The sequence below is a fragment of the Engraulis encrasicolus genome, chromosome 18 (genome assembly GCF_034702125.1).
Source record: "Engraulis encrasicolus isolate BLACKSEA-1 chromosome 18, IST_EnEncr_1.0, whole genome shotgun sequence".
NCBI classification, from domain to species: Eukaryota; Metazoa; Chordata; class Actinopteri; order Clupeiformes; family Engraulidae; genus Engraulis; species Engraulis encrasicolus.
Window position 1 is genome coordinate 42,641,791 of NC_085874.1, and position 11,310 is coordinate 42,653,100.

General features: G+C 48.1%; 1 protein-coding gene across 1 annotated transcript in view; it reads left to right on the top strand.

Annotated features, from left to right (window-relative positions):
* The window catches only part of prdm1c (PR domain containing 1c, with ZNF domain), a 21,185-nt gene extending 13,295 nt beyond the window's left edge, over positions 1-7,890 (top strand). Inside the window, exons 4-7 of the mRNA XM_063222195.1 lie at positions 2,196-3,079; positions 3,954-4,091; positions 4,548-4,676; positions 7,067-7,890. Coding sequence (XP_063078265.1) covers positions 2,196-3,079; positions 3,954-4,091; positions 4,548-4,676; positions 7,067-7,720 — 1,805 coding nt within the window. The 3' untranslated portion in view covers positions 7,721-7,890. The remainder of the gene's footprint in view (positions 1-2,195; positions 3,080-3,953; positions 4,092-4,547; positions 4,677-7,066) is intronic.
* The last annotated feature ends 3,420 nt before the right edge of the window (positions 7,891-11,310 follow it).

Below are 11,310 nucleotides of genomic sequence, written 5' to 3' on the forward strand. Positions count from 1 at the left end.
CTCAATGGGGGCTCTACAGACCCCCAGGGGGGCGTTTGGGAGCCCTGGGGGGGGGGTGTTGAGAAGGATACTGCTGAGGGGGAGGGGGGTGCTTAGGTGCCATTGTGGTGCATTAGTTCATTTTATTTTTTAATCGTATAGTGTCGTTGTCAGGTGTCAAGGGGGCGTTGGGAGGCTTATGGTGAGGTCCAGGGGGGCGCTGGGGCACTTATGAGGAAGTCCAGGGGGCGTTGGGGCACTTATGAGGAAGTCCAGGGGGGCGTTGGGACGCTTTCGATGAGGTCCAGGGGGCGTTGGGGCGCTTATGATGGAATCCAGGGGGCGTTGGGACTCTTTAGATGAGGTTCAGAGGGGGGGCGTTTATTCGTAAAAGGTTGAGAACCACTGGCGTACGCTGTAAAGGTGTGAACACAACAGGTGGTTTCCATGGGAATGGCAGCCCATCATGATTCTAATCTTACCCGTATTGTTTGACTAGTGTCTAGTGTCGGGTTACTGTACTGCACTGCACACCTTAGGGCCTCAGGCTGCAGCAAGGCCAGCATCGACTACAGTATGTAGGCGACAATCTGAAGGTGGATTCGCTTGTGTGTGTGTGTGTGTGTGTGTGTGTGTGTGTGTGCAGTGGTGTAGTCTACGTAGAACGCGGGTATACGGAGTATACCCACTTCTAAATTTCAGGGATTTCAGTATACCCACTTAAAATTGATTGATCCATTATTTTGAATAGTAGAAATATATACAATATACCCACTTCAAGAAATGCTCAAATATACAGTATACCCACCATAAAAAAAGTAGACTACACCACTGTGTGTGTGTGTGTGTGTGGTGTGTGTGTTGTGTTGTGTGTGTGTGTGTGTGTGTGTGTGTTGTGTGTGTGTGTGTTGTGTGTGTGGGTGTGTGTGTGTGTGTGTGTGTGTGTGTGTGTGTGTTGTGTGTGTGTGTGTGTGTGTGTGTGTGTGTGTGTCTGTGTCTGTGTGTGTGTGTCTGTGTTTGTGTGTGTGTCTGTCTGTGTCTGTGTCTGTGTGCGCATATGCACGTGTGTGTGTGTGTGTGTGTGTGTGTGTGTGTGTGTGTGTGTGTGTGTCTGACTGTGTGTGTGTGTGCACAAATACGTGTGTGTATATATCTGTGTCTGTGTCTGTGTGTGTGTGTGTGTGTGGGAAGATGGGGTCGTCAGCACTAACCACCACTATGGTGAGAGAAATGAGTGCAGCGGTGCGCAGTCATCGCTGGCCTCCTTTCTGACGAAAAACCAACTCGCTTGAAGACCCCGTGGGGAATATTGGTCATTGTCTCTTGTGCTGTGGTCCAATGCATTATTTCCTGGTGTGTGTGTGTGTGTGTGTGTGTGTGTGTGTGTGTGTGTGTGTGTGTGTGTGTGTGTGTGTGTGTGTGTGGGGGGGGGGGGTGCGGGGGGGGGGGGGGGGGGGGGGGGCTGGGGGTGTGTGTTTGTTTGTGTGTGTGTGTGTGTGTTATGAGGGACTTACTAGTGGCTTACGAGTGTGTGAGAAATGACATCACTGTATTTCTTTTGAAAGGCTTATTTCCACTTTACTTAATCTCATATGGAAATCTACCCCTTGAGTGACTGTGTGTGTGTGTGTGTGTGTGTGTGTGTGTGTGTGTGTGTGTGTGTGTGTGTGTGTGTGTGTGTGTGTGTGTGTGTGTGTGTGTGTGTGTGTGTGTGTGTGTGTGTGTGTGTGTGTCTGTGTGTGTGTGCTGTGTGTGTGTGTGTGTGTGTGTGTGTGTGCATGTGCTTGCGTGCGTGTGTGCGTATGTGTATATGTGTGTGATTTACCTTTATTGCATCATTTCTTTTCGCTTGTTTCTTGTGTTGATGTAAAAAAAAAGATATATATATTGGTAGCAGGTGTTACAATTTCAAATTATTTCAATACTTCCATTTGGCTGGCCAGGCACTAACCAAGCATCTCTCTCTCTCTCTCTCTCTCTCTCTCTCTCTCTCTCTCTCTCTCTCTCTCTCTCTCTCTCTTTCTCTCCCTCTCTCTCTCTTTCTTTCTCTCTCTCTCTCTCTCTCTCTCTCTCTCTCTCTCTCTCTCTCTCTCTTGCTTTCTCTCTCTCTCTCTCTCTCTCTCTCTCTCTCTCTCTCTCTCTCTCTCTCTCTCACACCCCCCCTCTCTTTCTCTTTCTCTCCCTCTCTCTCTCTCTTCATACTCTTCTTCACACAGAGCCAGCGCCACTCCTGTCCCTTTCCTCCGAGCCAGCGGAGGGCGCCACTGTGCCCATGCTGTCCAAGAGCCCTGTAAAGCGTGGCCACAGCGTGCTGGATATCCTGAAGAAGGAGGAACCCCGTCGTTCACCAAGCGACAAAACGTCCTCACAAGCAATCTGCCCAAGACCTGCCCAAGTCAGTGCTGATAGCCAAGGAGATACAGCTTACCCCATGGCCTTGGTGGCTAATGGTGGAACCCGTTCGGAACACAACAGGTCGGAATGGATCGTGGGTTCTTCTTCAGGTGCACTGAGAGAAGTACTATCGGAATCCTCCAGACCCCACTCCAATACCAGCCTCAGACCAGCCATGTATCCGGAATATTCCGTGCCATATTCGGTTCCATTGCACATGTACTCCGCACCTCAGTTCTACTGCCCGTCTGGCCTCCCTCCACCAATCGGACTGGATAGGACACCTAGTCCGTTCAGTAGGCCTAACCCCTATTTGCTGAGTCTGCCCGGCAACAGGGCGAGCACTGTTTTGATTGGTCCTCCTGAAGCACACAGGAGGAGGAGGAGCCTTCCCGCTCACAGCTACCTCTACGACTCGACCTCAGTGCCGGCGCCACGTGACCTCAAAGGCCTTCACGTCCCGGTGGGCCTTGCCACCTACCCCAGCACACCTGGCAGCACGTCCTACAATGGCTTCTCCCCAGCCACCCACTTCCACAGCCCATCTCTGGGCACCACCACCTCCACCACCACCAGCCTTTGGGGCACCTCCGCGCCAGACCAGCCCAGGGATACGTCACCGCTGCAGGGCATGGCTGTGTCCTCGGGACCCCCTCCCCCTGTGCCCTCCAAGCCCACCTCTGCTCAGCTAGAAGCCAAACAACAGGTAACCATGACGACACAGGTGGCCAGTCTGCAAACGATTACAAAAAAATGCCAGTGTTAATTAGTGATGGGCAATAAAGACGCTTTTGCACACCTCTGTAGTTGGGCAGTTGCGTAGGATGTTATCCCAGCCGGGTTGTCAGTCAAGTGAAAAGAGATCCTGCACTCTGTCCATTCCACCAACAAACTTTCAACAACGTTTCGGTCATCCGACCTTCTTCAGGTAAACTTTTAAAAGTTTGTTGGTGGAATGGACAGTGTGCGGGATTTCTTTTCACTGAATTAGTGATGGGCAAAATGGACTCGTTCGTTACAATCTAGTGCCACATATACCAGATGACCTTGCTTCACCTGTCTAATGCAACCAGGTGATCATTCAACCAGCCAAATGTTCATTTCACTCTGTGGTCCATGACAGCATGGCCGTAACTACCATGAAGGACACAGAGGTCATGGCCTCTGTATTTTTTTCAGTAATGTAAAATGTATCTATGATTAAAATCGATATATGATCAACAATGATAAATGTTACGCCGCCCCCATTTAATGAAAACAAACTTAAGAGTTTGACTGATGTGTTTGAAGAATTCTAAATGTACAGTATGCAGTACGGCATGCAGTATTTGACCTCGGTATTTGAAAATGTCTGGTTAAGGCCCTGCGTGACAAAGTTCATTCAGAGTTCATTCAGTATTAATTCTACCCAAATATGAAGGGCTTTAGAGTTGAAATTACACTGGAATCCTGCAGAGTTTCACACTGAATTTTCATATACTGTACCTGAGGTTTACCCAGTAACGAAGCAGTGTTGAATCAACACTTAGCCTAGAGAAAACGTTGTTATCTTCTACATTGCATACACTCCCTTTCTGTAGGCGGCGCTACAGAGGGCCCCCAGCGGTGACACGGTGACCTACAGGACGCTGGCCTACCCGCTCACGAGGCAGAACGGGAAGATCCGCTACGACTGCAACGTCTGCGGCAAGATTTTTGGGCAGTTGTCCAACTTGAAGGTATCATAAAAAAAAACCCACTCTGGTCTTCCTCAATTCCTCCCCTCCCCTGTCTGTACATGTGACACCTCCATCTCTTCCACCACTCCTCCCCTACCTTCCTCCTCTCTACCTGCTCCATTCCTGTCTTCTCTGCCTCCTCTCCGCACTTCCTCCACTCCTCCCCTACCTTCCTCCTCTCTACCTGCTCCATTCCTTTCTTCTCTGCCTCCTCTCCGCACTTCCTCCACTCCACTCCTCCCCTGTCTGCCTCCTCTCCGGTCTTCCTCCCCAACCTTCCTCCTCTCCTGCCTGGTTTTCCTCCACTCCTCTCCTCTCCTCCTGCCTCCTCTGCTCTTCCTCCTCTCCTCTCTTCTCCTCCCCTGTCTGTACGTGACGTGTGACCACCTGACCTCCCCTCCCCTCCTCTCCTCCCTGCCTCCTCTCTACCTCCTCTCTGCTCTTCTTCTTCCCCAGGTGCACCTGCGCGTCCACAGTGGGGAGCGTCCCTTCAGGTGCCAGACGTGCCGCAAGACCTTCACCCAGCTGGCTCACCTGCAGAAGCACCGGCTGGTGCACACCGGGGAGAAGCCCCACCACTGTGAGGTGAGCTGGGGGAGGGGAGGGGCGGGGCGGGGCGGGCATTTGGGGGAGGGGGAACAGGTGAGCTGGAGGGCGGAAGGGGGGGGTGGAGTGGTAGGGGCGGGCAGGTGGGCAGGGGGAGGGGCCGGCAGGCGAGCATTACATTACATTACACTTAGCTGACGCTTTCATTTATTCAAAGCGACTTACAGTTAGTCTTTGTCAGGGTATTTTTTACAGTCCCTGGAGCAATGTGGGGTCAGGTGCCTTGCTCAAGGGCACTTCAGCCATGGATGGAGATGTAGGGAAAGGTCAACCCCTAGATTGAAAGACCAACTCTCTAACCACTTGGCCACGGCTGCCCCATATCAGCTGATCAAAAACATCGCATGTAGCCTCTTACTGCAGATGAGGTCACCGGCGGGCCTATTCACAACTTGCTGAAAACATGTTAAGTTGGCCCCTTCTGCTGGAGTAGTTCTACTTAGTGGTAAGTAGTGGGTAACACCTTGAATGCAAAACATGCTGCTGCTAGAGATGTGGTCGCGCAGAGCAGATTTTTTTTTTCTCGGTCACTCTATGTTCTTCTTTGTTTGTGGTTTGTTTGTTTGTGATCTCGCCCCTGTTTGCTTTTGCTTTTCTTGCAGTCACCGCCAAAATGAACACATTTAGAAACCACACAGTCAGCCATGATTTTTTAATCAGCCATGGATCAACCCGAGAACATTGTCTTGATACATTTCTCTACTACTTGTACACCCCGAGTCAAGTCACACCAAAATGTGTACGTTTGTAGTTTCAATAGCAGAGAGGGGGGGGGGGGGGGGGGTTGGGGTGGGGGGGGTGTCAAAGAGGCCCAGAGAGAGATGGGGCCCAGAATGAATTTGGTCCTCATTTCATTGCAGTGTGTGTGTGTGTGGTGGGGGGTTCATATGATTTTGTCCTGGGCCTGGCCATAGCCGAATATTGTCTTGATACATTTCTCTACTTTACCCCGAGTCGATCCAAATCATGTGCGTTTGTAGTTTCAACATCAGACAAAACAGAGACTCCAGCCTCCAGTCTATCCACAAAGGACGACTCATTTCTCAGAACAAGAAGCTAGCCGTGAAATTCCTCGTTAGAATCGCGTCAAAATCTGATAAACGTGATTTGCAGACTCTTGTCTCTCAGTGTGAGAGTGGTGTCTCCGTACATCAAAGCTGATAGGGTGAGAGTAGTAGCGTGCGTGCTGGCCTTTGATGTGTCTTTCAGTTCTGTGGGCTGACGCGGCTTGACCTATCTACGTGTCTGCACGTACTGTACCACACTTCACCATGCAGCTTCCCCTTTACTTTCTCTTTCTCTTTGTTTCTAGTACTCTCTCTCTCTCTCTCTCTCTCTCTCTCTCTCTCTCTCTCTCTCTCTCTCTCTCTCTCTCTCTCTCTCTCTCTCTCTCTCTCTCTCCCTCCCTCCCTAAAACATGCAACATTGTGTGTGTGTGTGTGTGTGTGTGTGTGTGTGTGTGTGTGTGTGTGCGTGTGTGTGTGTGTGTGTGTGTGTGTGTGTGTGTGTGTGTATGTGTGTGTGTGTGTGTGTGTGTGTGTGTGTGTTGTGTGTGCGTGTGTGTGACTGTGGTGTGTGTGTGTGTGTGTGTGTGTGCGTGTGTGTGTGTGTGTGTGTGTGTGTGTGTGTGTGTGTGTGTGTGTGTGTGTGTGTGGGTGTGTGTGTGTTTGTACAAATCCAATGCCTTGATGTCTTTACCTCACACTCTTCACCTTCCATGTTACATGTACATACATAATTCTCTCATCTCTTCCTCTCTCTCTCTCGATGTATCTCTCTCTCTCCCTCTCTCTACATCTCTCTCTCTCTCTTCCACTGTCTTTCTCTCTCTGTATCTCTCTCTCTTTCTCTCACTCTGTCTCTCTCTTTGTTTTGTCCATATTTTGTGTTGTTTTTAACTTTATATGAAAAATGCAACAGTGTGTTTGTGCGTATGTGTGCGTACAAATTACTGTCTATAAGGCCGCCCTCACATTCTTTGACCTTCCATCTTGCTTGTAGCCAACATAATTCTCTCATCTCTTCCTCCTCTCTTCCTCTCTCTCTCTCTCTCTCTCTCTCTCTGTATCTCTTTCTCTCTCTATCTCTCTATCTCTCTCTCTCTGTATCTCTCTCTCTCTCTCTCTCTCTCTCTCTCTCTCTCTCTCTCTCTCTCTCTCTCTCTCTCTCCTCCAGGTGTGCCATAAGCGTTTCAGCAGCACCAGTAACCTGAAGACGCACCAGCATTAAACCTTCTCCATTCTTCTTTACCTCTCTCTCTCTCTCTCTCTCTCTCTCTCTCTCTCTCTCTCTCTCTCTCTCTCTCTCTCTCTCTCTCTCTATCTCTCTCTCTCACTCTCTGTATCTCTCTCTCTCTCTCTCTCCTCCAGGTGTGCCACAAGCGTTTCAGCAGCACCAGTAACCTGAAGACGCACCAGCGGTTGCACTCGGGTGAGAAGCCTTATCGGTGCCGCACGTGCCCGGCGCGCTTCACACAGTTCATCCACCTCAAGCTCCACCGGCGTCTCCATAGCAGCAGCAGCAGTAGGGGGGCACAGGGCACCGTGGTGGGAGGAGCAGCAGGCGTGGCGGCGGACGGCCTCGGGTTGGGGTTCAGGTGGGATGGGCCCCCTTACGTCTGCCCGTCCTGCCCCAGCTCCTACCTCCACCTCTGCAGCCTGCAGATCCACCTGCAGGGCTTCTGCCCCGCCATGCAGCCTCCGGACACAAGGGGGCAGGCGTGCGTGCAGGAGCAGCTGGCGCGCGTCGGCGCGGAGCTGGAGAGGTTTGACCTGAGCGAGGCTGCGGAGAGGTTGGAGAGGAAGGCTGACGCGGAGGAGAGTGAGAGGAGTGTCCTTATGAGTGTTTTTTGGAGGGAGGTGGAGGCGCATACGGCGTTAACCTCTACCGTCCAGCAGGGCGGCGGAAGAGGAACAGTGCTGGTGAGGCACTGCAGAGGAGACGGGGAAGAAGCAGAGGGTCTGCGACACAACACTCATCTACCTCCATTCAATGTGCACATCAAACAGGAACTGGAACTGTAGTGTAGTGAACTGTAGACACTCACAATTGGCTGCTACAAACCCTAGCCTGGGCGAAAGCGAATGTTGACTCCGTCAAACAGTCTGGCAAAAGCCAAGAGGAATCCGTCTCCGTGGAGGGTGAGATGGTCTGATCTTACTCTGCCATTTACATTCATTTGAGTTCCGAATTCAAATTAAAACCCATGCTTTATTAGCATGACTGCTACGATATAGCGTTGCAAAAGCATACAGATAAAACAAAAGTGTGAATATAGTTACCTTAACCAATCAGTAACAGGCTTTGCGGGTGAGTTCTGCGTCACCACTCTCAACTGTTTGCTGATTGGCTAAACACTTAGAACCGAGCTGGAGGCTTTTGCCAGGCGATGTGCGGAGCCAAAATCTTTGGGTCGAACACATAGGATGGCGTCGCCAGGCTATACAAACCCCTCCCCATCAAAAATATCATTGTACATTCATTCCCAGAGGTTTGCCATTATTGGTGGCTTTTGGTGGCTTTGATCATCAAAGGAGAGGAGAAGGACTGGAGAAAGGGGGAGAAGGGGCGTGGCTATGATGAAGTGGCAACAGAGCAATCCGATTTGCAAACCAAAGGACCGAAGATCAAACTAAGACTTGCTTCACTGTAGCAATTAATAAGTGTAAAGAAACAAATGAATAATCAAACAAACAAATAAGTAATATATAATTTTAATGAAATAATTTATACATGCATACACACATAGATACACAGATACATACATACATACAGGAAGATGGTTTTCTCAGGGTAGTTATATTGCTGCATTATATTTCTTTGAAAATACTTTGTAAAAGTTGTTGTTTTCTACTTTTTTGCAATAAAACAATAAAAAAATGGGTAAATATCATGAACTTTCACCTGGCTTGGGGGAAATCCAGAAGGTATATATTTTAACAACGCTTTAATTTATTATTTCCTTTTACTTTTTATTTTTGTACACGTCTGTAAAAATCTCTGTGCTCTGAGTGTAATTTATATGTTTTAAAAAATAAAAAATGCTTTATTAAAGACATTGGTCACAGGAAATCATCAAGGTGTGTGCGTGTGTGTGAGTGAGTGTGTGTGCTTGCGTGTGTGTGTGTGCACCACAAATTTAAGGCAGTGGGGCTGTTTGTCTGTTGATTCACACAGATGTGATCATTACACTCTATGTAGAGCATGTTAGAGAGAGAGAGAGAGAGAGAGAGAGAGAGAGAGAGAGAGAGAGAGAGAGAGAGAGAGAGAGAGAGAGAGAGAGAGAGAGAGAGAGAGAGAGAGAGAGAGAGAGAGAGAGAGAGATAAGACAGGAAGAGAAAAGAGTAAAAGCATGGGGGGAGGAGGGAGGGGGGAGGTAGGGAAGTGGTCAGTGATTACTGTGAGACACCATGATGCTCTCTCCTATTTCCAACCACAATCCCCATTGTGACTATGGGTCCTGCGCTCGTTGAAGTTTCTGAATGACTTTTCAGACAGTTGTTCAACCGCATTGCCCCTGCCTTACTCATAACGACTCATTCTTGAGAAAAGTGACTGACTGACATCCCAGCATGGTCGGTCGTATGTTTTTTGTGCACAGTAGGCATTTCATAGCATGATCTGTTGGGTGCAGTGAATGATCATATTGCATTGAAGCCTACATGAATCGCTTCCTTTAAAACCTATGTCTTTAAAACCTTGAGGTAGTTTAATCTGGCCTCCGATGTAATTAAAATGTTATGCAGCTTCACATGAAATGAGACATAATTTGTAATGGAATATTAAAAATAGAGATGTACAGGATCCAAGATCCGGTTCTGGATCCGGCAGGATAATAGGGTTTTTCACAGGATCCGGATCCGGTTCCAGGATCCAGGATCCGGTAGCCAAGGCTTTTCAGTCAAAATAGTTTGAGCCAACGTGATAAAAAGGGCCCACGTGTGTGAGTAGGCTATGTGTTTCAACCCTTTCATAGGATCCGGTATCCGGTTCCGGATCCGGCAGGATCTTAGGCAGTGGATCCGGTATCCGGCAGGATCCTAAAAATCAGGATCCGGTGCATCTCTAATTAAAAAAATAATTTGCGATACAATTAATTTCTATTCAGGGGACCTTGATATGGTGGGATCTGTTTTAAAGGTGGCTGCCGTCAATATAGGCCTAAAGTGCAGAGGGAAATCCTGGTTTGTGTTCATAGTACGGCCCTCGGCTCGGGGGACTTTTATAGCCCTTGGATGAATTTGAAGTGGCCCTCCGAATGAAAAAGGTTCCCCAATCCCCTCCCCTGCTCTACAGTATATGTACAGACGTAAATACAGCCTTCACTCAACTCAACTAGAAAGTGTTACATTGAATCTCTGAGCGTTGAATTAATACTGTATTTTTTACTGTGATAATGGAGCAGCAAAGACAGCCTCTCAGCATCATGAAAATATCAAATCATTTTTTCCCCCGAGAATTTAATGTATTTTTAACCGGATTTGCAGTGAGCCGCAGACACAGCACATTCCATAGGCTTAAAGGGACACTGCGCAGGAAATGGTCAAAAAAGGTACTGCAACTATACTGCTCATTGAAACTGTGTTGCCTATTGCCAAATTTGACTTTTTCATGATAGTTTACTAAGTAATAAACTAATATTTTCTAGTATGGCCCAAGTACAGTCATTTTTGCAGCTAAAAATGACTATTTCAGGAAATTCAAAATGGCGGACCATGGAGAAGATCCCCCTTTTCATGTATGAAAAGTGCAATTTTTCCAGTCATAATGAATATTTAGAATTTCATGGTGGTGGTAAATATTCATGAAAAAGGTAACATTAGTGAATGGGTAGCATGGATTCTGGAAATAAACAACTAAAAATCTCACACAGTGTCCCTTTAAGGCAATGCTGATGGGCATCCACTTAGTTAAACAGATTTAGAAAGTAGAATATCCTTTGATAATCTCGAGGTGTCCAGTAGCATACATACATACAGTAAATACAGAGAACACAAGACATATTGCAAACGTCATTGCAAATATATTAACCATATAGAACATGCTTACATACATTTAGCCAAAGGCAGATCTCACACACACACACATACACACACAAGCACACACATACACACACAAGCACACACACACACACACACACACACACACACACACACACACACACACACACACACACACACACACACACACACACACACACACACACACACACACACACTTTGTGGGGCCCTTCCATTGATTTTAACAATCAGGGCCTCCGTACATCATTTCTGACAGCACTGCGGAGCACTTTTGCTTCCGACACAATTCCGACCCCGCACACAATTTCCACAACAGTCAATGGGTGCCTCCGACAAAATAGAGCGCAGACATCAGCACCAGCGCAGGGTTGTATTGAAAACAATGGAATCAAACTTTGGAAGAGCAGTCCTCCTCCGCACTTTGTTGGAGCTGGTGTGCCGAGGCCCTAACAATAGCTAAAGCAGGGGTTCCCAACCTTTTCCAACGTGGGGCCCACTCGAAATTGTCACAAATGTTCAGGGCCCACTTCTGACCCAATAAAGAATAAAACTCAAATAAATCAATAGCAACACACACCAAAATATGATTATAA